We start from the raw sequence: 26377 nt of genomic DNA, 5'->3' as shown, positions 1-26377 counted from the left end.
AATCAACTAAGAAATGGGGTTAAAAAAGAAAGAAAGATAGATTAGAGAGGGGCAGAGAAAGAACACGACAGAAAGAAAGAAGAGAATAAGAATGGAGGGAGAGAGAGAGTTGAAGGAGTGAAGGAGGAAAATGAGAAAGAAAGGACAGAGGAGAGAGGGAGCTGGCTGAAGAAAAGAAGAGAAGGGTGGTGGGTTTTTGGTGCTGGTGGAGAAGGACATGGAGGGAGGGAAGGAGGGATGGAAAGGAGGGTGGTTGTTCCTCAGTCATCTCTGACAGGCCCATTGAATGGCCCTCTATTCTCGCTCTCCCTCTTCTCTTCTCATGCTAATATTGCCTTCAGTCTCCCAGCCATCCGTCACAGCCCAGAAAGACCTTGGCAGGCCCTTTACGAGCCTCCCACTCGCATAATCCTCTGCCCCACAATCGAGCAGGGGGGAGAGAGAGGTGGCAGTTGGGGGTTACAGACAGATAGACCCAGAGTAGTGAAAGTGGTTCGGGTTGGACATTGGGCCACCTACACTGTGACTGAGTGAACACGTATAATAACATACAGAAACATAACATGTTGTGATGAGGTGTCAGCCAAATGTAAATGTATAGGGGAGTTGGGGAGTGGAGCACTCAGACCTGTTTGTTTGGGAAGGGGAAAGAGAGGTCTATGGTGGAGTGAATGAATGGGGAGTGCTGGGAAGTTGGGGGAGAGTGCATTGGGGGACAGGTGGAGGGAAATGGTGTGTGTGTCCTGGTGTGTTGAGGAATCTTGAATAAAGATGCCTTTGGGCTTGAATAGCTGCTGCTATAATTTATGTTATTTAGGGACGTTGAGAGAGACGCTGGTAGATTAACTGACCAACAGGCTTACATACAAAATACCAATAATCAAAACGGCAAGGAGAGAATTTAAGTATGGCTGGTGAGTATCAAAATGTATCTGAATGCACTGTCATTCTCTCTCCAGAAGAAGCACTCACAGACACAGCAGCACATACACATGGTTTATTGGGGTAGCTAGAGATGGGCGACACATTCCGATGAACTTTTGCTGAAGTGGACTTGTTTCCTATCAGAAACCGACATCTTGTGGTCATCAAGCAAAACTACACCTCTAAACTCTGACTTCATACATAGGACAGCTTTCCTAGGAATATAACTTTCCATGGCTGTGAACAAATGACTTTGAGTCAGGAGCCAACATGATAGCTTTGTTTTCCTTTTCTTTTTTAATGTTTGTCAGAGCTGCAGTGAAATGTGTTGTAGTACATAACCATAGTAGTACAGTACCCCTGGAGCAAATTAACTACTGAAATATCTCAATGAATCTGATAAAACCATCTTTGTCTTTTAAGGTTTGATTTCTGATACTATTTTTACACTGCACTTATTTTCCATACGACGAACTGGCCAACTGTGACAGGAAATGTAGTAAGTAGCCTAGTCAAAGTTAATGATGCCTAATAATATGTCAATCTGTTACTATGTATTTTCACCAGCAACACATCAACCCAACTATGACAGTGCCATGCATGTATCACAGGGAAATTACTTAAAGATGTGTAACTGTTACTGAGGTTGTTTTCACAGGGAGCCCAATTGCTTCAAGATAACAGGTCTAGTAGTACCAAGGAATCATGGGCAAGTTTCAGTAGCATGCAGGTGTCATGGAAATGTAGCAAAAGTGAATGCTTTATGTTGTTAATATCTGTTTAATCACTAGACTAGAGCCACTTGAAAAATACCTACTTACTTGAAGGTGCCATCTTTTAGTTAGCCTTGTTCGATCTTCCTGATGGGAGGATCAGGATAGTAGCCTAGTCACAAGACACCAGTGATACCATTACAGTACCAGGGTTGTGGGTTCGTTTCCCACGGGAGGCCAGTATGGAAAAATGTATGCACTCACTAATTGTAAGTCGCTCTGGATAAGAGCATCTGCTAAATGACTAAAATGTAAAATTGTAGTTTAAAAGTTAGGCAACCTGACTTGGTTTATACTTGTTGCCCCATGGTGATTTTAAACAGTACACATTTTTGTAACCCACCAAAAACTGGTATTCCGTTGAGCAAGGAACTTAATTAACCCCCTATAAAATTGCTCATTTGGTGCCAGCCTCTCCAACCTAATGTGCGTGCATACATCAGGGGGCTTGGATAAAAGCAGAAGACAAATGTCCATCTCGCATGGACTAATAACATTCTTCAGGACTTACTTTCATAGGTTTACTGAAGATGTATGGACAACTGCCCCAATGTGAAAGTGGATATGAATGCACTTGAACCACCATGGTAACTTAAGGTGGCAAACAGTACCAGTTTTTGTAACCCACCGTCACTCTTCGAAAGGACTATCAATAAAGGGATACATTTATCTTTCCAGTATGAAGGAAGTTGGCTGTAGTTTTGTGAGCCAGTGCTAATTAGTGTTAGCACTGGGTCTTTAAACTACTGGCAACTTCCTACATAATGTACAGACATAAAATTATAACCACTAGGTAATCTGACTCTGGGGAAGTTGATCAAGGGCCTCATTGCCCAAAGTATCCCTTTAAGTCAAATACTAAGTTTAACCTAAAATGTGTGAACATAGATATGAATGCACATTGTAACCCACCATCACCACTCTTTAGGAGTACAACTTGATTTCCCCTTAAGATTTATCAAACAAATACTAGGCTCTTTGGTATATGACTTCTGGACCTCAACGTGCAAAAGTAGATTACATGAATGCAACTTGAACCATGGTTAACTTGTTAAAAAGGAGAAATACCTTTATTTTATTTAAGACCATTAAAATAAATACTATACAGAACCCAATGTAGAAAAGTTAATACACGGCCTCCGTCTCAAAAAAAGGTTAACAAATTTCATAATCACATTTTAAAAATAGCACTGACCAATCAATAAATCCCCACATCCCTTTCAACCCACCCCTCCCACCCAATGAGTCAATTTTTTTAAACTGAAAAAAGACATTGTTATAATAGTAATCTCTATATATACGCAATCATTTGTAGTTTGGTCCTATGTGTAAAGACCACTCCAACAGTTTGGTGAGGTAGGTTACAAAAGTGACACCACCTTTTCTAAATCAGATATTTCTGGAAAGAACAAAACATACCTAGCCTTTCAAATCCCCACAGCAGGGTTCTTGTGACAGCTTGAAACAGGGTATGGATTGTAATCTCCCTCCATATCCTATTCAGCCGTGTGCGGTCAGTTTCCCTGCACCCCACCAATAATGAGCAGGTCTCAAACCAAAATAATAAAATGCTACCTCACAACTTGGGACTATACAGGATAAAGCAGAAATATAAACAAGAGAATCACACAGCAGAGAGCTCAGACATCAAGATCAAGGGGGAAAACATTTCATACTCATTCATGATCGCTTGTTTTTTTTCTTTTTCTATACAATTTTTTAATTCTTTGAAGCCCCTTAACCACCGAGAGAATAGGGTTGGATACCAATTTCAGTTGATACATTGTAGTCTTTTTAGAAGCACTATTCTGGCAAATGGTAATGTAATAACACATCTCCAAGCCCAAAAGGTCCATAGTATAGTTTTACTGTTGCACACTTACTGAAGAATTAGCAACACCCACTGACTGTAGATCAATGATACACTTCACAATAGTAAGGAGGGTGCATCCAAAATGGCACCCTATTGCTTACAGTGCACTATATAGGGTATATGGTGCAATCAGACAGCCATAGTCAGCATAAAAGCATGTCACTTTCCCCCACATACACAAATGCCACTAAATTGCATCATTTGGGGGTAGAGTGGATATCATAACCAGAACTTGGATAGTCAGGTCAGGGTAGGCCATAGAGTTGAATAGAGGGGGCACAGAAGCCATTGTGGTAAAGATGAATGATGTGGCCTCTATCCAACTATATGGGGTAATCTTTAATAACGACCATATTCAGTTCTAAACTTCAGTCTGAGTAGCGCGATTGTCCCATCATGTCAGGGAGTTGAGTTTAAAAACCAACAATGAACCAACCCACCAAAACAGAAGACATTTTAGACTTTGGAAAGACAAGGTGTGGGTGGGGTTAGGTAGGACTCAAACAAGCTTAACCACAGACTCAAAAGTAAATGGGCCATGACAAGACAGGACCCCCCAGTTAAGAGTACAATTATTTGTATTGGGTTAGAATACCACTAGGTCAAGGACCGGAATCATGGTGAAACAGGATCGGATCACAGGTCAAGAGGGGGAGGGATCTAGAAGGATCCTATCGGATACCAGGTAAAGGTGGTAAACGGCAGGGACCAGGGATCTGAGTGATCCTTATTTGAAGGGACAGGGGAACGTTTGTTCTGGATTTTGTTGAAGCCGAGTGTTGTAGAGGGGGGAGAGAAGGTTTGGGACGGAGATGGAAGGGGGCGGGATCTGGGGCAGAACGGAATCCTCTAGAATGTGGAAACTAGATGAGGTCAGCCACGTTCATGGGCATCTCCTCGACGGTGGTGTTGTAGAACGTCTCGATGTCCCGCAGCGTACGCTTGTCCTCCTCAGTCACCATGTTGATGGCAACGCCCTTACGACCGAAACGACCCCCTCGACCAATCCTGACAGAGGAGAGAAGCAGAAGTTAGGTTGGATATTTAGTTCCATCTCTTTAGGGTGACATGTAGTTGAATTGTGACTGTTGCAGGTAGATATGCCCCTTCATTACATGTTAAGTGCATTGAGCTACTGGAAAAGAGCTATACATTCATACCATTACGTAACGATTGATCAAACATTTACCCATTTGTCCCCCCCCCGATTTAGTACTTAAAATATTTTGTACCCACTGAATGAACCTCACTGAACACTGAAAGGATTTGCAATTTCAACCAACTAGTATCAAACTACATGACGCTGTATTCAGCCAGTGTGGAATCTGATCATGATTTCCAGAGCCCTGAGGTTTAGAACACACCAGCCAACAGAACGCTGACTGGCAGAACTACAACACTCAGGGGGTTCCAGAGTCAGTTGACACGCATGGATTTCATCATTACACAGCTATAGTTGAGCATGTCAAACACACGGGTGACCTGGTATCAATGTCGTTTGCTTTTATGTCAACCACCCGTGAAGTCAAAAAATTCCACATTGTGGACAATAACGTTCACAATTCTAATGCTGCATGCTGAGAGCTGTAGTATAAGTCTCACCTGTGGATGTAGTTCTCCCTGTTGGTGGGCAGGTCATAGTTGATCACCAGGGACACCTGCTGGACATCAATACCTCTGGCCTGGGAGACAAGGAGAGAGACAGGGGACAGTCAGTCAAATTAAGGTTAAGGCAACCAGACAGTTAAAGACAAAGACTGATTGCATAAGATGCCATTTGGGACACAGAGGACAGTCATAGTAAAACTAGGGCCAGGAGGCCAATGAGAGAACAGTCATGTCATACAGTACAAATGTATAAAGGTTGAAAACCAGGCACCGTAAAAGAGGACTGTACTTTAGACATTGGAGGAAGCCAGACTTTTCCATGGAAATTGAGGATCATGCCAACTAGTTTAACTCCTGAGCAATACCATGATGCCATCTAGACTAGAGGGTGTGGTAACAGTGGAACAATGTATTGTGCAATACACCTATTAACACCATATTGTGCAATACTTTAGTTACTTTGCTTCAGTCAACAGCAAGAAAATAAAAAATTACATCAGCGAAAGGTTGTAAACTGCTAATAAGTCGTGAGTTGGGACTGAGAGCCCAGTCACTGTGGAGAGCAGATTCTAGATTCTCTACCAAAGACCTTCATTCCTGACACAGCACACAAGCTGGAAGGAGAGTTATCTCTGGCCCTGAATTAACAGGAAGTGGGGTGGGGAACCATTAGAGCATGACAGGACGTGACTTACCAGCAGGTCAGTGGTGATAAGAACTCTACTGGAGCCTGAACGGAACTCCCTCATGATCAGGTCTCTCTCCTTCTGGTCCATGTCTCCATGCTGGAAGAGAATAGACATGAGCTACAGATACAAATCTTATTGGTCGCATACACATGTTTAGCAATGTTCTTGCTAGGGTTCCTTGCTACAACAGTGCAGTCATATTTAACAAACAAATCTAAAAGTAAAATGGAATTTATAGACAAACAAGTTATTAGGGTGAATAGTAAGCCATAACCATTTGATTGCTGGAAGAAAAGACTTATGAGGTAGATAGAGGTCTAACTACAGGAGTTAGACTTGAGGTTTTGCATCAAAATAATACACAATGTGCAAATACTAAGCTGTATACATCTGTGCCCATAGCATGAACCAGCCTATTCCTCACTGAACAGAGATGACTGGGATGAATATGGACTCATTCACTCTTCCCCTGACAGATATAAGACTCAGTGCCATTAGAGGACACCGCCTTGCCCAGTTGACAGGGGAGATGAGGGCAGAGCATAGAAATAAATGAGTTATTCCATTTCTAATGGGACAGACCCACATTGACATAGCTGTGCTAATGAAATCAGAGCAGAGTTGTAAGGTCAGTATTCTTAGAATTGTGACCCCGAACATGGCAATCAAAGCCCTAGGGAGTCTTACAAAAAAAAAAAAAATTCGCAGATATAGCTTCAGTCAACCTCGACTCGCCACCAAGTCTAGTAAGAACAGCGACAGACTAGTTAAATTAAATAAATAAATTGGTCATTTAGCAGACGCTCTTATCCAGAGCGACTTACACGAGCAATTAGGGTTAAGTGCCTTGCTCAAGGGCACATCGACAGGTTTTTCACCTAGTCGGCTCGGGGATTAGAACCAGCGACCTTTCGGTTACTGGCACAACGCTCTTAACCACTAAGCTACCTGCCGCCCCACTGAATTCTCAGGCCATGGCTGAAGCCCCGAGTTCAGTTTACTTCAACAGAAGCATTTATACAAGCAATGATTCCTAACTTCTTTTTTTATAGCCTTGTTAGCCTCTTACCCAGAGCAGTTTTAGGCTACAGACATAGCTTGAGAATGTAACTTTAAATTCAGGGTTATCATCTCTCACCAGAGCAGAGACTGTGAAGTCCCTGGCGTGCATCTTCTCAGTGAGCCAGTCCACCTTCCTCCTGGTGTTGATGAAGATCACAGCCTGGGTAATGGTCAGTGTCTCATAAAGATCACACAGGGTGTCCAGCTTCCACTCCTAACAGGTGAGACATTAAGGAACAGGTCAGGGGATGACAAAGCAATGGAATATAGCATCGATGCACCAGTTCTGCAAACACTTATTCTTGCACAATATAGTGTTAGGTAGACTTGTGCTGGGTCATCGTGAGTGAATGACACCCTCTTCCCAAAGTTCTCAACTTTCCTCTACCTTAGTCCTGCAGGTCAACAACTTATCCTATAATATATTACAAGTCTCATGAGAAGTTATACGTAGTCAAAACTAATGCCCAAGAGCCAATAACCACTGTAGGGTATTTGTCTAATAGAGGGGTGTGTTTTCAGGGTGACAGTCAGATTATGCCCCCAGAGCCCTGAGGCCCAGGAACAACCAGCTGACAGAACGCCAACCCAGGCCACCGGGAGCCCCAGGGGATTCTGGGATCAGTTGACACGCACAAGTTTCATAAGACAGCCATGCTCATACTGGCAACAAAAAAAACAATAGTTTAAATGTTTACAGCGGGGGGTTTACACCATTCCAATGGTTCTGTGATGAGCTAAGATGTCATGTTTCTACTTAGTGGGGCTTTTGTACCCTTGGCTCAGTAAAGGGTACAGAGTTTCTTTCAATTAAGTTGAACCAAGTGTACACATGACAGCTGTCTGAAAAGATGAGTTTGCCCTGTAAAAACCCATCTTTAAAAATGAGAACCAATACTGACTGTAGGTACAATCAAAGTTAAGCCTATTCTAAACTCTCCTAAGGGCTACTTCTACATACAACTCCCCAACCCCACCTTTAACTGATCCTAGATCTGTGCCTAAGGGCAACCTCACCTCTTTCTCAACATTGATGTAGAACTGGCGGATACCCTCCAGGGTGAGCTCCTCCTTCTTGACCAGGATGCGGATGGGCTCACGCATGAACTTCTTGGTGACCTCCAGGACATCCTGGGGCATGGTGGCAGACAGCAGCACCACCTGGCGGGGTTAAAGGCAATAGTTGTAATTAATGATATAGATATTAAATCTCTTATGTCCATACTAGCTAATACTTGGTGGCACCCAATTCCCTATATAGTAACTAAAATGAGTACACTACAGAGGGAATAGGGTGCAGGTTGTTAGGCATGTTGAAGTCAATCAACATTCCCCTGAACAGTCTACAGTTTAACCTCAGGGAAGAGGCAATGCTAAACTCAAAACGAGTGACTGTGATAACTGGTTGTATAAATTGTAAACTGCTATTAAGTCGTGAAGAGGGACTGAGAGCCCAGTCACTGTGGAGAGCAGATTCTAGATTCTCTACCAAAGACCTTCATTCCTGACACAGCACACAAGCTGGGAGGAGAGTTATCTCTGGCCCCATAGTATAGGGAGTGTGTGAACATTTTCAGTGTAGCACCACTGCATCAAGTCCATACTTCCCTTTAGCAATGAACCATGACAATGTTTCTAGTGAACGTCAACCCCATCAGATACACCTGTCAAATATGTCTAGCTAAAGTTGGTACTACTCAGATTGACGTACCTGTGTGCTGGTGGGGAGCTTCTGGAAGATCTCGTAGATCTGGTCCTTGAAACCTCGACTCAACATCTCATCTGCCTCATCCAGCACAAACATCTTGATGTTCTTAGAGGCTAGATGGAGGGAAGGTGTAGGGATACAATTAGAACCAATTAAAACACGCATCTACAAATATTAATTACTTCTGTACTGGTAATATCACCACTAGTCATGTTAAGAGGGATGAAAGGGGTGGGGAACGCCCCATGAACCTTCAACACTTTTCCTGCTATTTGACAAAAACAAGTGCTGAGTCATTGAATGCTGTATTCAGCCAGTGTGGAATCTGATCATGAGTTCCAGAGCCCTGAGGTTTAGAACACACCAGCCAACAGAACGCTGACTGGCAGAACTAGAACACTCAGGGGGTTCCAGAGTCAGTTGACACGCATGGATTTAATCATTATACAGCTCTATAACCCTACCCTGTCACTCAATATAAACACCAACTCAAAATGTACAAGCTCGCATACGCTAAATTAAATATTTAAAGGCCTCACTCCAAGCGCAACTTCAACCATCGATCGTCAATTAAACAATTGGTCAACCACTAGAGAGGCGCTTACCCAGGTATTTGCGGTTCAACATGTCGAACACGCGGCCAGGGGTCCCCACCACTATGTGAGGGGCCTCAGCCTGGAGCTTGGTGACCTCGTTACGGACGTTTGTCCCTCCTATACAGGCATGGCAGGAGGCTCCCATGTAGTCACCTAGGGCCAGGATCACCTTCTGGATCTATTGACAGGGAAGGAGAGAAATGTGTATTAGGTAAAGGGGTATTGTTTTGACACCTGATCGGAGAGGTTTGTGTCAGAGGTGCGACTAGAATAACTGAGGTGGTTTTGGTTTGAAGGAAAGTCAGTTTTAGTGACAATATTTTATTCCAGATTCATCTGGCATCAGTATTGTGAAGCATGTGTAGCCCATTACAGGAAAAATCGTTGGCCCGGTTGACTTGTAAACCTCAGGTTTGGCCACTATTTCCTGTCATACAAACTGTCGTAAACTACAAGTTTTATAGATCTGTGCCCATAGCATGAACCAGCCTATTCCTCACTGAGCAGAGTTGACTGGGATGAATATGGACTCATTCACTCTTCCCCTGCCAGATATAAGATTCAGTGCCATTAGAGAACACCGCCTTGCCCAGTTGACAGGGGACATGAGGTTAACATACACAAGAGGCTACAAGTTTAGAACGGTGTGACATGACTTATGGTGTATTCTAGTTACATTTCTGTCAAGTAACTGAAGTACCCGCCCGTACGTACCTGCTGAGCCAGCTCTCTGGTGGGGGCCAGAACCAGGGCCTGGGTGCCCTTCAGCTCCATGTCGATCTGCTGCAGGATGGAAATGGCAAAGGTGGCAGTCTTCCCAGTACCAGACTGAGCCTGTGCAATCACATCATAACCTGCGGGCAGGTAGGATGGGAGATAAAGCCAATGTCAGCTCTTTATTAAAAATTAATAATAGTGGCACATCTTTACCCCCCCATTACATTTACTATATTGTTAGTAAGCACCGCAACTATTTTGGGTGTGCTTGAACGCATGCTTTTTTACTAGAACGTCAGCTAACAAGCATACATACCAAACTAAATATTATCCACCCACTACCAGTTTGTTTTCAGTTGGTCAGTAAATTAAAGTCAAAATGCACTACATTCGTTAGTTTCATTTGTGTCCATAGCATGAACCAGCCTATTCCTCACTGAACAGAGATGACTGGGATGAATATGGACTCATTCACTCTTCCCTTGGCAGATATAAGACTCAGTGCCATTAGAAGACACTGCCTTGCCCAGTTGACAAGGGGATTGAAGTCAAGCAGAAGTTGTGACTTCAGCAGTTTTAGTTCCTTTGGCTTAAGTGAACGTTAGTAGTCTTTTCAAGCTGACAAGGTTTATTTTAGTCACTGCAGTTATCATGCTGTACTGTCACTGCTCATGCTTTCCTAAGAGTTTGTTGAATGATCTCATACGGTTTATAAGATAAACAATTTGACCATTATGCCTAACCATCTGAAGAGTGAGTGTGGTTGAGTACTCACCCTTGATACAAGGGAGGATGGCCCTCTGCTGGATAGCGGAGGGTTTTTCAAAACCATAGGCATAGATTCCCCTGAGCAGCTTCTCGCCCAGGTTCATCTCATCAAAACTGTCCACGATCTCATTCCAGTTGCTCTGTAGAAAGTAGAAGATAAGCATTTATATTTGAGTAATTTAGCAAACACTTATCCAGTGTGACTTGAAACTTTACTATCTACTGAATATCTACCGTTTTAGCATTCAATTAAGCAGAGATCACACATTATCAAGCTGTAACTTGAGCTCTTGAATATCTTGTCTTCTGCATCCAATTTAGCAGATGTAACACTGAAGCATTACTCACCTCAATGATACCATCTGGCTCCATGCCCTCTGGGCCATTATCTCTGGGAAGTCTGAAAAATCAAATATGACAGAAGTCATTATCAGCTAATTCCCCGAGGGATAACAGTACAGCCATACTAAACAATGTACATTTTACAATGTAAAGCTGACGTGTTTAAGCTTGTAAGGAAGAGAAATATGGTTACTTATAGGCTACACTGGACAAGCGGGGCTGTTCAAGTGAGAAATTGTTTCTGGTGGAGACGTGAAACTTCTACTAGAAAGTGATTAAAATAAAATAAGGAAGTTAACCGTTTCCTAACTAAGTTCTGTAAGTATTACTAAAAAGCATTATTGCACAATGGAGATTGTATAGTACACGTCGAGGGCGGGCGGCATTTTCCCAGAAAAACGCCCCATGGTAGAAAGGCGGCCATTTCTTTTTCAGACATTTCAAGATGGTCGTTTCCCACGGCCCGAATACCAGTGCTGGCTAGCGGAATGCGTAAACGACGATTGAACATGCAAAATACGTGTCAGAACTCTGAAATTACATTGCTAGATGTAAAAAAAAACTGACTTAACGTTATATTCAAATTTAAAGTAAGCCCTTTGAAAATATTTTTTGCTGATTTACAGGGGCTGGTAATCATCTACGTGTCAAGCATTAGCTTGCTAGATAGCCAACTAGGCCCAATGTCGAGCCCTCGTGAATTGTCAACTTGATCAATATTAAGTAAACACATCTAGACCATTTTTTTATACACTAACTATCCGCTTCGGATTTGATAAATAGGTCAGACAAAACTGGCAATTGTAAAATAATCATCATCAGGCCTGCAATTGTCACGCCGGTAACTGCGACCATGTGCGTGACATTTCCCCCAAGCACTTCGTTCGAGACATCCAGCTGTACCTAGCTGACTAACGATACCATGTTGACCTTACCAAGATATTTGGATTAATATACCGACGTATTTTCAAAAGTGAGGCTTATCAAAATCAGATAACACTGAATAGCCACACCAGGTACGCGTATACCGGAAAGGCCTAACGTTAGACCAGCCTCAAGTCAAGTTCGCCACTCACGTGCTTGCCGAGAAGCCGGCACTGCAGTATCTCCTACTACAAATTAGGTTCACGTTCTGGCAGCGGCTTTCCAAACATAAAAATACATTTAATTCGTACGCTTTTACAACCGAATATAAAATGATGTTGGTTATATATTACGAGTAACTCGTTATCTAAAAAGGCCGAATTGAGGGACCTTTACATTGGCTAAGTTAACGTTAGCATACGGGCTAGCCAGCTATTTAACGAGACAAATATGTTCAACATTATCGCTTCAAACATCGCATAAATGTTGATATACTATGCGTTACGATAATACATATTTTTCTAATTACAATTTCATCAATATTACACAATACATTTCTAACAATGTGCTTTCCTTACTGTACCTGTCTTCATATTCAGCCGACATTATCACAAAGGAAGAGAATGTGGCAGAGACCTTATATATACGTCAACGTGATGAGAAAACTAGCGATTTCATTGCAGCAGCGCCCTATCAATCAACTCTGACTCCACCCGTCATGGCATGTCATTGGCTAACTCATACGTCATTAACAAAGTGATTGACAGCATAATAGCGTTTATTTGCACTTGAGTAGGCGGGATATAATACATAACCCTCCCATCGCATGTAACTATTGGGCAAAAGCAGGCTTGAAGTCAGTTTTCATTGGGTATTTCCTTTGCAACGTTGAGAGCGCTCGAACACTGATCTTAGATCAGCGTTTACGATCCTATTAAAAACATAACCATTCTAAAATGAGAATTCTAAAACCTATCCAGGAACAGTTCATGTAACACCACATTATGACCAGAGCCATCCCCTGCCCAAGTCTATACGTCACTACATTGTCATTTCGCAAATTACAGTAATAATTAGATCACGTCTACTGTGTTGAAATGAACAACAAATCGTGTTGTACTTGTACCCTGAACTTTTTTGGGAGAACATGAGTCATTTACAGCATCATCTACCTAGACTACCCTCTATTTTTAGTCATGGAGATAAAACGTATCTACTGATAACTAACGTTGTCTGCTTTGGTAACGTTCGCCATAAAATAGAGATGTGATGGACAACCTCCACTCTACCGTAACCTCTACTATTGGTTCAAAAAGAACACTTACCACACTACTGCGTTAGAATCATAATTAATTAGAATGACTGGAACTATAGAAGTCAATGTGAACATTCTACCTTCCACATTCATGGGTAACTACTACAGTATAAGCTAGCACTTGGGCACTAGCAGCAGGAAGCAAACATTTGCTACTATTAAATTGGTCCTGCAAAATCTCGAAATATATCTGTAATTTAGGTATGCATGAATAGCTTATTTTTTTCTTAATACTGCCTATTGTTGAAGATAGGATCACCCAGACAGACAAATATACCCACACACAATCCAGAACATCTAGACGTCACACTACAGTACTACAACAGAGATAAATCATCCTCTTCCTCGATTCAATGTCAATTCACACTAGCTAGTAAATACATTATACAAAGCATGAAGAAATTCAACTTTCATTTATCTGTTCCTTGTCATGTAGTTGTTTATTCTGATTAACCATAAATGCTTTTTAAAAGGTATAAAAACAATCAATTATGTTCCATCAAACTTCTGCTCAAAAAAGAATATAAAAACAAAACAGATCAACAATGTCTCTTTTAGTTACAAAAAGAGGGGGAAATGTAATACCACAAATACGTCCCAAATGGCACCCCATTCCCTATATAGTCCACTACTTTTGATCAGAGCCTTATGGTCAAAGTAGTGTACTATAAACGGCATAGCGTGCCATTTGGGAACCAATTTGTTTGTAGCTGACATGGTCCAACCAATATGACTCCAACATGACTTAGTAAGATATTGTTTTTATTTTAATCAAAATAAAAAAACATCACTGCCCTCCAAAAAACACCCATGAACAATAAGCATAGCAACACGTTTTTTTAAACTGACAAAGAGAGAAAAAAAGAACATAAGTAAAGATAGAACTACCACTTCTTTTCACTCCACACTTGTCCATTTGGGGGGCTCCTGCATCGGTAAGGTGATAAGTCAGTTTAGAGAAAGAGAAAAGTCTAAATAAAGTGTATTTTTATTCAAATGCACCATCAGAGTATAGTAGACTTGGTTTGCATCCAAATGGAACCTTATTACCTATATAGTCTACTGCATTTGTCCAGGGTCCATGATCAAAAGTAGTGCACTACATATGGAAATAGTGTGCCATTTGGGATACAATCATAGACATTGCCTCTGTCAATCACAAGGAAACAACCATGAAAATGAAATAAAAGGTCATGGGAGAGAGGAGAAAAACAGAAAGAGAGGGCAGAAAACAGGGGCCGAAAATATAAAATGCCCTCTTGTAGTAGTAGTAAAGTCTCTGGATATCAACGTCGTCAAGGGGATTTTTTTTTTCCTTTGAAAAGTTTGTTTCCTTTCTTTCAGTCACTAGCTCGTTTAGAATAGTTCATTTGAACCATCCCTCGCTTCCTCCTTAGAATCCCCCACTTCTTTGTTTAGAATCCTCAAAGGGCGTGGTGTCACAGCGAGAGCTTGCAGTGACACAGTTCTTTGTACATGAGCCTCCTCAGTTTGGGCATGTCCTGCTGGCCGAAGCTGAACGGCTGACCCAAGGCTAGAGTCTTGCAGTACTGGAAGGAACACGGACAGAGATGGGTTAGAAATCAGGCTTCCCCCTAGTGTAGGACACAAAGGCCCCCAAAGCAACATCCAGGCCCTCTAGCACCAAATTGTTCTACCTTGCCATTCAGAGGGCAATGTTAAGCAGTTACAATATTAAAACTATCCAATCCTAAATCTAAACGAGTGTCTAGGTCTTGGAGTAGGGGCTAGGGCTTGTTTTGGAATTCAGCACACAAGTTTGTAGTACAAGGACAGCTATGGATCATGGCTCTCGATAGAAGTATGAAAAATGTATGCACTCACTAACTGTAAGTCGCTCTGGATAAGAGCGTCTGCTAAATTACTAAAATGTAAGTATGACCATCTAGGATTATAATGAGGACTTGGACCTACCTGAAGAACGAACGCCCCACAGTCACTGTCATTGTTCTGGCGGCCCACATTCTGAAACACACAAAACAGTAAATACACTCAGAATATAACCCCACCAATGTCAAACAAACAAAATATGTTGTTCCTTCATGTAAAGCAATTGTTATTACACTATGTCAGAAATGAGAACTGAAGTCAAACCGACTCACCATTTTGAAATAGCCTTTCCATCCTGGAAGGAAATCTCTCTGTTCTTTCTTGACAGCCTCTGCCTGCAGATACTTTGCAATATGCTGAGGAGGTGGTAAACAGAAGAAGCGTGAATTTAGCATAATTTCAAAGACGACCAAATTAACACCCAAACAGACCATTCTGAATGAGGTGAAACAAACAGGTGCTGTAACAAATAGAAATCGAGGTGCCACTAAATCCTAAATCCATGTTAGACAAGAAAAAAGGTATGGCACAAAAGAGTACGTTCACTCAGATTTTAGAAAGCAACGTTTCTCTCTATGCAAGCTATGGTCAGGTCTCACTTGGGAAAGAGGTATTCTGACCGCAACTGGACTTCCGAGTTAAATATGCATTTGAAACATGGCCGTCTCACCTTTGGGCAGCGTCGGTTGAGTGTGCGTTGGGAGTCGAAGTAGGTGATGGCCCTACGGGGGATGTCCACGCTGACCAGGGACCAGTGGACCTCCAGGTGGATGGGGATCAGGAGGAGATCCTTCTTGAAGATGTCCACCTGGGAGGGAAGAGGTAGGAACATGTTCAGGCGTTGGTGGGTTAAGGCCCGGGTCTCTTTGCACTTAACAGTAAGCGTAACAGATTTGTCCCCTCAATGTATTTGTGACAGGTGCACAAATGTCAATTGGTTCACAATTTGTTGCATATTTAGTTACAATGCAATATACTGACAACATTTGATAGATTGCTTTTTTGAGAAAGGATAATGCAAAGCAGGTATATTGAGGACAACGTAACAAAAAAAACGATGAGATAACGAATATCTGGATAAAGTAATCCTTCTACCCCCCCCACCAAAAAAAAACATTGTAAAGTGGTTATCCCACTGGCTATAAGGTGAATGCACCTATTTGTAAGTCGCTCTGGATAAGAGCGTCTGCTAAATGACGTAAATGTAAAAATGTAATCTTTATGGTTCCTTACATTCTTCGTCCATCGTTTGACTCCATCGTAGCCTTTCGTCCTCAACTTATCGTAGAAGAAACTGTTGAAGAAGTGAACCTGGGAGAGAAGGAGAAAGATGTCAGATGCTACAGATATTCTCCTTCATTGAATATACTGTGTTCAGGGGAAATATTATGGATTTTGTTGAAGTAGTACATCATGGAAGTATGTTGTATTATACATTTTAAATTGTTCCTACCTTCTCGGGCACAGAGTCCATCACAAGGTCACCATACATGTTCATGACCTAAAGAAGAAGAGACATTGAATAAACACAATGCCTTGCTTTTAATCTGTTCAAAAGTAACAGATATTTGCATACAGTGCCCAATCCTAACTAGACATACACACAAATACAATTTTGCATAAGTCATGCAATGATTTCAATGCATAGTATGCAAAATGTATGCAGAAATTCAGATTACATGAGCAAATATCAAGTTAGAATCCGGGCCGTAGTGTTTAGCACAGGGTCCCACCTTGGGGCATACAGTTGTGTGTTATTACTTGTTATAAGCATGTATGCGACTCCTGAACAGCTAATCAAATGGCTACCCGGACTATTTGCATTGCCCCCACTCCCTCTTTTACGTTGCTGCTACTCTCTGTTTATTATCTATGCATAGTCACTTTAACTCTACCTACATGTACAGATTACCTCAATTACCTCGACTAACCTGTGCCCCCGCACATTGACTCTGTACCGGTAGCCCCTGTATATAGCCTCTGTTATTTTGCTGCTGCTCTTTAATTATTTTTTACTTAACACTTATTTTTCTTAAACTGCATTGTTGGTTAAGGGCTTGTAAGTAAGCATTTCACTGTAAGGTCTACACCTGTTGTATTCGGCGCATGTGACAAATACCATTTTATTTTTATTTGTGGCCTTATAATGCTTTGTAGTGTTAGAAAAATTATACAATAATTGATTATACAAAATATAGATTTAAAAAAATTGTCAAACATGGTACAGTATTTCCTTATAATACATTACATAATCTCTACACATGTAGGCATAAACAAAAAATGGAGTAAAGTAGACTAAAGGATAATTAGGCACTTATAAAGAAACACCTTCATTGGAGGATAAGGTGGCAGGCTTTGGCACAGGCATTTTACAGTGCCTTCAGAAAGTATCACACCTCCACTTTTCCACATTCTGTTGTTACAAAGTGGGATTAAAATTGATTTAATTGTAATTTTTTGTAATCTATCTACTTCCTTCCTCTCCGGCAACAGTTAGGAAGGACGTCTGTCTCTTTGTAGTGACTGGGTGTATTAATACACCATCCAACATGTAATTAATAACTTCACCATGCTCAAAGGGATATTCAATGTCTGCTTTTTAAATATTTACCAAATAGGTGCCCTTCTATGCGAGGGATTGGAAACATTCCCTGGTTTTTGTGGTTGAATCTGTGTTTGAAATTCACTGTTCAACTGAGGGACATTACAAATAATTGTATGTGTGGGGTACAGAGATGAGGTAGTCATTACAAAATCATGTTAAACACTATTATTGCACACAGAGTGAGTCCATGCAATTTATTATGCGAGTTAAGCACATTTTTAATCCAAAACTTATTTAGGCTTGCCATAAAATAGGTTGAATACTTCTTGACTCAAGACATTTCAGCTTTTCATTTCATAGTAATTTGATAATTTTTTTAAAATCTAAAAACATAATTCCACTTATGGGGTATTGTGTGTAGGCCAGTGACCAAAAAATAAAAATGTAATAAATAATGTATTCAGGCAGTAACACAACAAAATGTGGAAAAAGTCAAGGGGTGTCAATACTTAGTTACCTGATAGAATTTTACAAAATGTATTATTTTAATCTAGACCGCTAACATTATCAATGTCTGGAAAGCTGACGAAGAAGACCTAATGGCGTTGTATAACCCACAGTAAAGCAAGGTATGGGCTTCTGTTTCAATGGATCCATCATTACAAAAAGTACAGACACGTTTATCTAAGGGAGTGTATCGATCAGTCTCAATAGCGTGAAGGGCCACTCCACATCGAAATGTAGCAAAAGAGCTTCGATATTGCTTGGATAAAACTGTACATACGGTTCTGTCCCAAAAGCGCATTTAAAAAGGCAGCCGGTGCACAGTTTTTTTACTTTCAGGTTTTTTTTATCAGTTGGTACCACTTTAGTTCATCGCTCTCTGAAAGTGCTGATTGAAAATCATTTTGGTAATTTTTAGAATACACTTCGCCTGTATGAGTGAGGTGAGTCATATGAACAGAGTAAAAAAGGCTGACATGGTATATACATGGTCCTCTGTAGCTCAATTGGTAGAGCATGGCGCTTGTAACGCCAGGGTAGTGGGTTCGATCCCCGGGACCACCCATACGTAAAAATGTATGCACACATGACTAAGTCGCTTTGGATAAAAGCGTCTGCTAAATGGCATATTATATAAAAATGTACAATTGCAACATCACAAGCCCATAACAATACACGTTTACATAGACGTTAATTTGGCATGCTACAAAAGTGTTTAGTACAGGGTCCCACCCACCTGGTCATTGAGCCAGTTCTGTCCATACAACGTGCTTAGGTCATCCATGGTGAGGACATGACGCTTGTAGTTGACACGGAACCCTCGCACCATGGCCGTGCCGGACGACCTCTGGTAGGACTGGATTAGGTGTTGAACCACTACTTTCCTGTTGGAAATGGAAGCATGAGATGAGGAATATGAAACTTGTCCTAAAGTTTTTCTGCATTTTACCGCCTTGTCTTTTTTGGAAATATGAGATGGAACTGTATCAGTCAAGGATTACACTGGACAACAGCTGGGTCATATTCATTAGTCCACAACATAGCGAAAACAAGCGTTTCTTATTGGAAAATCCTCTTCCGTTTGGTTCCCAAGCCCTGGTGATGAACAGGGGGTTGCATCACAGATTGTTTACATCACGATCATCAATTTGTAACATTTGTGCCTTGTTATAACACGAAGACTCATTTCCATCAACATACTCAGAACTTGGGTGATTCTAATAACGTGGGTGGTTTCATCATGTGGGTGGTCCCTTTCCCTTTGTTCCAATTCACTCCAGCAGATTTTATGGACTCCCGAGTGGCACAGCGGTCTAAGGCACTGCATCTCAGAGGCGTCACTACAGACCCTGGTTCAATTCCAAGCTGTATCACAATCCGACCGTGATTAGGAGTGTTAAAAATAACTCATTTGGAGGTCTAAAATCATAGAATTAGAATCATTCCAATTCTATGTCTGAAATTAGAGCGCTGCGTAGAAGCTAGAAGGAATGCGTGACTACTCTCCAGGACAAATGGACTTGGTTTACATTCCACCTGGCCTTGGCAAAGAGCACCAGGCTTTTTATGGCCAACATTTTAAAAGCACCTCACATTAGGCAGACATCAGGGATATCAGATTGTATAAATATTAGGCTATGTTGTGTTTCTCATTTGTGTTGGTTGTCGCTCTCTCTGTGTATGTGTCCATGCACAGTACAATAAATTATGTTTCATCTGTGTTTGTACGTGTACTGTATGTGTGGACACTGTGTGTGAATGTGCACCTGCGCATGGATTGCTTTGCATGTCTGTGCGTTTTTGCATGTCTGCCTGTGTGTGTGTGTGTGAGAACGTGTACACTACATTGGTGTGTGTGTGTGCACACGTCTCAGACCTGTGAGGCTGTGAGAAGTTGTCGTTGAAGATGTCTTTTAGTTTCTCCACCACATCGTCAGCGTGGATGGGGATCAGACTGCCGTACTTCTGGAGGGACTCATCCAGTATCCCTGAGACGATGGGAAAACAATACAGAATGTTGGGAGAGTAATATGGAATCAGACTGTAGAGGATTCTGTGACCTTGAGCAGCCAAGGTCAGTCCTATATTCATATCCTGTTGGTAGCAGATGCGTAAAGCTAAACCATACCAACATGAACATATTACCTTAACTACCTCGTACCCCAGCACATTGATTTGAGAAAAGAACAAGCTTAATTTCTTACTTGAACTGGGCCCCGTTTCCCAAAAGCATCTTAAGGCTAAGTTCATCATTAGATTGATTGAGGTCAATTCTACACAATGTAGCAGTTTTAAAGCAAATTCCCTGCGATTCTACATTGTCTGCCATGGAGAGGAGAGAAAATGTGGCCGTTTTAAAGCCAATTTCCTGCAATTCTGCAATTTTGCCATGGCTAATGCTATGGTCTTTTGCTCAAACATAGTAACAAAATATATACTGCTAAATACATTTTCAATTCTCCCCGTCTAGCTTTAATTTTGGTGATTGTTACTTTTCAAAGATTATATTATATATAAAAAAAATAGGTCCATTATCTTTTCTACATACTTTATATCTGGTTTTAGTCGTTTAAGTTTACACTGTTTGTTTGGACTTACGCGACCTGAAAATACGCTTAGGCGGCCCGTCCAATGATTTCATATATATATTTTTAATTTTTGTGTGTGTGTATTTTACCCCCCCTTCTCTCCCCAACTTCGATCATGTCTCATCACTGCAACTCCCCAACGGGCTCAGGAGGTGAAGGTCGAGTCATGCGTCCTCCGAAACATGACACGCCAAACCGCGCTTCTTAACACCCGCCCGCTTAACCCGGAAGCCAGCCGCACCAAGTGGCGCAGTGCCTTAAACCGCTGCGCCACTCAGGAGGCCCCCGCTCATCCATTTCATTAGCAGAAAATCCCTGAGTTACTTCCTTACATCACATAATTTAAACTAGAAAAGGTAATTTCCCCTAAGAAAAATGTAATGTTTTAGTTTACCATGCACACAGCTCATGTGTTCATCAGTGAGAGCGACCTCCACAGGTTTCTCTCTGACGATGGCGTACGATGAGGCCTCTGATTCCCTTCTTCCGCTCTCCCCGAGACCTCCCATCAGACTGGACTGGTAGTCTCCTGAGTAACCATTCAACACGTTATCTGCAGGGACGACAAGGGTTTAGTAAGTGAATATTATGAGATAATTATAGTATAGTTTATATAATGGTGATACCTGTTGAGATGCATACAGTCACATTCATTGAAACATATCAGCCCAGTGCCAACACGAGCGTTCCAATTTTGCCAACCGTGGGTATATTAGAGAATTCTGCTTGCCAGCAAAAAATAGAGACTTGAGTGTACCCTCAATTGTTTTGATCATATCAACAGCCCTTTCGAACACTGAGTGTTCAGTTTGTCAGATACACCTTTCACCATCCATGGGATCATCTCACCTCTTTCAGACCCACTGAGCCTCTCGTCATCTGACAGTGGGCTGCTCAGGCCCGGGTCCGCTACCGTCCTCTGCCGGTTGGAATACAAACTATACCGACGCCACCTCCTCGCCCTCCTGTGCCCCAGGGTGCCCACCCACTGAGCCCGCTGACGCCAGGTCTGCCAATGCTGGGTGAGACGGAGCCGTAGGCCTTCATGAGAGTGGAGCTTCCTCCAGCGCCTCAGCCTGCGCTGCCTGAGCCCGTTGAGCCTGGACTGGATAGGGACGCTGGGAAAGTCCCTTTCTTCAGGTTCGGCCTGGTTGTTGTCATGGTCATCGTCGCCTAGTGGTGCTTGATGATGATTCTGCTCTTGTAGGGATGGGGTGGGGACCATGTGTGGGACCTCCCATACAACCTCAGCCTCCTCTCCTTCCTCATCATCATCCCAGCCCTCACCTTCAAAATCTTCCTCATCATTTTCCCCCTCGTCCTCCATGTACTCGGCCTCCCAGGCCACCCTTTCCTTCTGGCCCAGCTTTAGGTGCATGGGGCTGGGCATCCGGTGGGTGGCGGTGGGGTCGATCTCCAGGTGACCCCCGGAGATCGCTACACCACCACCTCCTCCATCCCCACTGTCCTCCTGGCCCAGCTGCCCCTGCCAGCGGTTCTGTGCTAGGCTGCTACCACTGTCCCTCATGGTCCACGGGCACCCCACAACCTGCGCCAGCTCGTCGCTTGGGGAACCAGTAAGGGAGAGAGATGAGACAAATGTCACATGATGTACTTCCAATGTTTTTCTGTAGGTAGGCCACTACCATAATAAGCAAACCTACGACATGCAAAGCAAGTGTATAGCATTCTGCAAGCATGACTGTAACCACGTTTGTTTCTGCAACTCTTAGGCCATAAAGCTAGGTAACTAGTACATTCCTTTCCTGTTCACCGAATTATTGTAAGCAGCTCAACGCTTTTAAGTTTCAACATAACGTGAATTGATGCATTTACATCCTGGGCCTTGCGAAAGCCATTCATTTTGGTAGTCATTAATTGGAACATTCAGCTGGCGAGCTAGCAGGCTGCACCTATAAGAAACCTGTGAACTAGAAACAAACGTGCAATTATTGCTAAGTTAACTAGCTAACGTTAATGAGATAGCGATTAAGCATGTTGTTTAGCTTGCTTCGACATGACCTAAGTTAACTAAGTGTAACTATCAAAACTATTTTACAGCTTAGTGTGTTGTTTTGTATGTATATTGTATAAGCAATTCATGGGTGACCAATTAAGCGAAAAACGGTGCTAGCTACTTAGCAAGGCTTTAGCTAGCTACTTCGCAAGCTAACATTAGGTAGCTAGCAACACAAAAACTGCCGGTCGCCTATCGTTGTCTCAAATAAAATGCAACCCCGCACTCACCGTTAAACTGCAGTTTTGTGCAAATGTTTTTCTTATATACAGTTTGCGCAGTGTTTTAAATTATATTTGGCACCAAAACAGACGCTACTTTTCTGCTAAACCTCATTCAATGAAGCAGACACTGATGTAGTAAAGCAATCGTCACCACCCCCCAGCTAAGTTTGAGCCCTCTCCGGACTTCCGGTTTCAAGAAAATAACATCGCTTTTAACAGAAAGGAATGGCAGTTATACGACACGGTGAATAATAAATACCATATATTTAAATACATTTTCGATAGTCTATAAGGGGTGCAAAGGAAGTAACAGTGTAGCAAGGCGAATTTATGCTAACAACCCTCTCGACTGACAACATACGAAACCCGTCGCACTGCATCGCGTCATTTACGACCTAGCTTAAACAGTGCAGGTCAGGGCACAGGTAAGAGTAGCACATTTTCGGTATTTTCTACGATTCTGCTTCACATTAAGTTAGATTAAATGTGTTATTTTGAAAGTATATAAGCTGTGGATGCGCTGCATAATAGAAAATAGACATTATACGCAGTGGAAGTAGTGAAATGATGACAAGCGGTGAGCGCTCGTGCAGTGAGCTGTTTTCTGTAATGAAAGTTTTTGTTTATTTGCCTGTCGGTGTCAACAAAATGGCACGTTGATGTAGTCTAGGTGATTGTGACAATCAATGTTATGAGGGTGACATCTATTTGCTGGTAGAGCAAATTGATAGTTTCTGAAAGTCTACGTGATGTCATGCATGGTTTTCTCAGATATTGAAACGTGACCCTTGCTCTATATAGCTGATTGTCTGGAATGGACTTTTGAACTACACAAACCCTGGCCTCCACTGCCATTGCGCGCTCTCTCTCTCTCTCTGCAGGCTCTTAAGAATGTTATCTAGCTAGCTAAGCATCTTTTTATTTTTAGTAACTAGTAGGCTACTTCAAGATATTGTATCCACTATTCTTTCCACTCTTTCTTATAGGGAACAATAAAGTGCCTTACATAATGAGTGTCCCCAGCTACACCAAGGCTAAGTATGACCAGAGTGACAAGATGGAGCTGGGTCTGCCTGACTTCCCTAGCGGACCTCTGGACATATACAGGAAGAAAGCATCCTTCAACTGGAAAGAGATGGTTATGTTCCTTGAGGGAGAGGACATGCTAGCATTGAAGGTACACTACCGGTCAAAAGTTTTAGAACACCTACTCATTCAAGGGTTTTTCTTTATTTTTACTATTTTCTACATTGTAGAATAATAGTGAAGACATCAAAACTATGAAATAACACATATGGAATCATGTAGTAACCAAAAAAGTGTTAAACAAATCAAATAATATTTTATATTTGAGATTCTTCAAATAGCCACCCTTTGCCTTGATGACAGCTTTGCACACGCTTGGCATTCTCTCAACCAGCTTCATGAGGTAGTCACCTGGAATTCATTTCAATTAACAGGTGTGCCTTGTCAAAAGTTAATTTGTGGAATTTATTTCCTTCTTAACGCATTTGATCCAATCAGTTGTGTTGTGACAAGGTATACAGAAGATAGCCCTATTTAGTAAAATACCAAGTCCATATTATGGCAAGAACAGCTCAAATAAGCAAAGAGAAACGACAGTCCATCATTACTTTAAAGACATGAAGGTCAGTCAATCCGGAAGTGCATTCACAAAAACTATAAAGTGCTATGATGAAACTGGCTATCATGAGGACCGCCACAGGAATGGAAGACCCAGAGTGACCTTTGGTCTGGAGTCCAAATTTGAGATTTTTGGTTCCAACCGCCGTGTCTTTGTGAGACGTGGTGTGGGTGAACGGATGATCTCCACATGTGTATTTCCCACCGTAAAGCATGGAGGAGGAGGTGTGATGGTGTGGGGGTGCTTTGCTGGTGACACTGTCTGTGATTTATGTAGAATTCAAGGCACACTTAACCAGCATGGCTACCACAGCATTCTGCAGCGACACGCCATCCCATCTAGTCTAGCTTAGTGGGACTATCATTTGTTTTTCAACAGGACAATGACCTAACACACCTCCAGGCTGTGTAAGGGCTATTTTAGCAAGAAGGAGAGTGATGGAGTGCTGCATCAGATGACCTGGCCTCCAAAATCCCCCGACCTCAAACAAATTGAGATGGTTTGGGATGAGTCGGACCACAGAGTGAAGGAAAAGCAGCCAACAAGTGCTCAGCATATCTGGGAACTCCTTCAAGACTGTTGGAAAAGCATTCCAGGTGATGCTGGTTGAGAGAATGCAAAGTGTGCAAAGCTGTCAAGGCAAAGGGTGGATATTTGAAGAATCTCAAATATAAAATATATTTTGATTTGTTTAACACTTTTTTGGTTACTACATGATTCCATATGTGTTATTTCATAGTTTTGATGTCTTCACTATTATTCTACAAAGTAGAAAATAGTAAAAATAAAGAAAACCCCTTGAATGAGTAGGTGTTCTAAAACTTTTGACCGGTAGAGTAGGCTCTGTAATGAGCATTAAGGGTAGGCTAAGTCAGAGCCTTCTATTTGCAAATAGAAGTCTCTGGGCTATGTAAAGAAACACTGACAACGGTAACTGACTGTTAGACCTATATTTGGAGTAATATCTTACATAAGTCACTTTATAATATTTTCTCCCACAATTCCACAGCAACACGTGTTCCGGATGTTGGAGAACGACCCTATCTTCGCCCGGCAGCCCGGCGAGGACATGTCAACGGAGAGGATGCGTGAGGTCACTTTCCGACGGTGTAAACAGCTGTTCCGGTATGACTTCTTGACACGCGATGACATTATGGCGAACCCGTGGAGGACGGTAGTGCTCAACGACTGTCTGGGCATGTACGACTGGTCATTGGGCGCCAAGTACTTCCTCAACAAAGGGGTGAGTTTAGATGGATGGATGGAGGGAGGGAGGGAGAGAGAGTTGGAGATAGATAGTGCTCAAGGACTGTCTGGGCATGTATGACTGGTCACTGGGGGCTAAGTTCTCCCTCAACAAAGGGGTGAGGGTTGTCAGTAGTGTTGTCAGTAGTTACGAACCTAAGTTTTGCTATTTGGTATTTTATTAGGATCCACACTGCAGCAGCAACTCTTCCTGGGGTCCACACAAAACATGAAACATGACATAATACAGAACATTAATAGACAAGTACAGCTCAAGGACAGAACTACATCAATTTAGAAAAAGGCACACGTAGCCTACATATCAATACATACACACAAACTATCTAGGTCAAATAAGGGAGAGGTGTTGCTGAATCAGTTTTTTTAAACCAGGTTTGCTATTCATTTGAGCAATATGAGATGGAATGGAGTTCTATGCAATAATGGCTCTATATAATACTGTATGCTTCCTTGAGTTTGTACTGGATTTGGGGACTGTGAAAGTGAATTCACCCACTC

The 26377-nt window shown here is 42.0% G+C and overlaps 3 protein-coding genes and 3 non-coding genes across 8 annotated transcripts in view; 1 reads left to right on the top strand and 5 right to left on the bottom strand.

Moving 5' to 3' along the window:
* Nucleotides 1-2740: 2740 nt before the first annotated feature.
* Nucleotides 2741-12563, bottom strand: LOC121571300 (eukaryotic initiation factor 4A-I). Its single transcript, XM_041882695.2, has 11 exons — nucleotides 12508-12563; nucleotides 11067-11118; nucleotides 10726-10858; nucleotides 9948-10087; nucleotides 9243-9411; nucleotides 8641-8750; nucleotides 7947-8090; nucleotides 7006-7143; nucleotides 5874-5963; nucleotides 5173-5252; nucleotides 2741-4578 (listed from the first exon to the last, which is right to left on the bottom strand). Exons 1-11 carry the CDS (start codon nucleotides 12528-12530, stop codon nucleotides 4434-4436), a joined length of 1224 nt encoding a protein of 407 aa, XP_041738629.1. The 5' UTR covers nucleotides 12531-12563; the 3' UTR covers nucleotides 2741-4433.
* On the bottom strand, nucleotides 4876-5018 carry LOC121573100. The gene has a single exon (XR_006001979.2). It is a non-coding gene; the product is annotated as a small nucleolar RNA SNORD10 (small nucleolar RNA).
* Nucleotides 7444-7582, bottom strand: LOC121573103. The gene has a single exon (XR_006001981.1). It is a non-coding gene; the product is annotated as a small nucleolar RNA SNORD10 (small nucleolar RNA).
* On the bottom strand, nucleotides 8943-9085 carry LOC121573101. The gene has a single exon (XR_006001980.1). It is a non-coding gene; the product is annotated as a small nucleolar RNA SNORD10 (small nucleolar RNA).
* Nucleotides 12564-13516: 953 nt separating the features above from the next.
* LOC121571302 (sentrin-specific protease 3) lies at nucleotides 13517-23064 on the bottom strand. 2 transcript variants are annotated; one of them, XM_041882698.2, is made up of 11 exons: nucleotides 22975-23064; nucleotides 21577-22292; nucleotides 21122-21280; nucleotides 20016-20127; nucleotides 18876-19023; nucleotides 16544-16591; nucleotides 16324-16401; nucleotides 15761-15898; nucleotides 15363-15446; nucleotides 15175-15225; nucleotides 13517-14789 (listed from the first exon to the last, which is right to left on the bottom strand). In XM_041882698.2, the coding sequence occupies exons 2-11, from the start codon at nucleotides 22253-22255 to the stop codon at nucleotides 14679-14681; spliced, it is 1608 nt and encodes a 535-aa protein (XP_041738632.1). In that variant the 5' UTR covers nucleotides 22256-22292; nucleotides 22975-23064; the 3' UTR covers nucleotides 13517-14678. The 2 variants fall into 2 exon arrangements, with proteins under 2 accessions (XP_041738632.1, XP_041738633.1); XM_041882699.2 differs by having other exon boundaries at nucleotides 21577-22302; nucleotides 22975-23057.
* Nucleotides 23065-23105: 41 nt separating this feature from the next.
* Nucleotides 23106-26377, top strand: part of acox3 (acyl-CoA oxidase 3, pristanoyl) — a 29856-nt gene continuing 26584 nt past the window's right edge. Inside the window, exons 1-3 of one of the 2 annotated variants that reach the window (XM_041882696.2) lie at nucleotides 23106-23212; nucleotides 23955-24145; nucleotides 25623-25856. In XM_041882696.2, the coding sequence (XP_041738630.1) occupies nucleotides 23194-23212; nucleotides 23955-24145; nucleotides 25623-25856 (444 nt within the window). In that variant the 5' untranslated portion in view covers nucleotides 23106-23193. The other variant, XM_041882697.2, reaches the window with a different exon arrangement.

The sequence above is a fragment of the Coregonus clupeaformis genome, chromosome 8, assembly GCF_020615455.1.
Source record: "Coregonus clupeaformis isolate EN_2021a chromosome 8, ASM2061545v1, whole genome shotgun sequence".
Lineage (NCBI taxonomy): Eukaryota > Metazoa > Chordata > Actinopteri > Salmoniformes > Salmonidae > Coregonus > Coregonus clupeaformis.
Note: the sequence above shows the minus strand (reverse complement) of the source record. Positions and strands in the feature narration are given on the sequence as shown.

Coding starts and splice junctions, on each gene's coding strand:
- LOC121571300 (XM_041882695.2), bottom strand. CDS start 12,530: ATGTCGGCTGAATATGAAGACAG. Junction 10,859..11,066: donor AGCCAGATGGTATCATTGAG/GTGAGTAATGCT, acceptor TACTTTCTACAG/AGCAACTGGAATGAGATCGT. Junction 5,964..7,005: donor ACTTCACAGTCTCTGCTCTG/GTGAGAGATGAT, acceptor ATTCTCTTCCAG/CATGGAGACATGGACCAGAA.
- LOC121571302 (XM_041882698.2), bottom strand. CDS start 22,255: ATGAGGGACAGTGGTAGCAGCCTAGCACAGAACCGCTGGCAGGGGCAG. Junction 15,899..16,323: donor TCAAACGATGGACGAAGAAT/GTAAGGAACCAT, acceptor CTTCCCTCCCAG/GTGGACATCTTCAAGAAGGA. Junction 15,447..15,760: donor TCAACCGACGCTGCCCAAAG/GTGAGACGGCCA, acceptor CCACCTCCTCAG/CATATTGCAAAGTATCTGCA.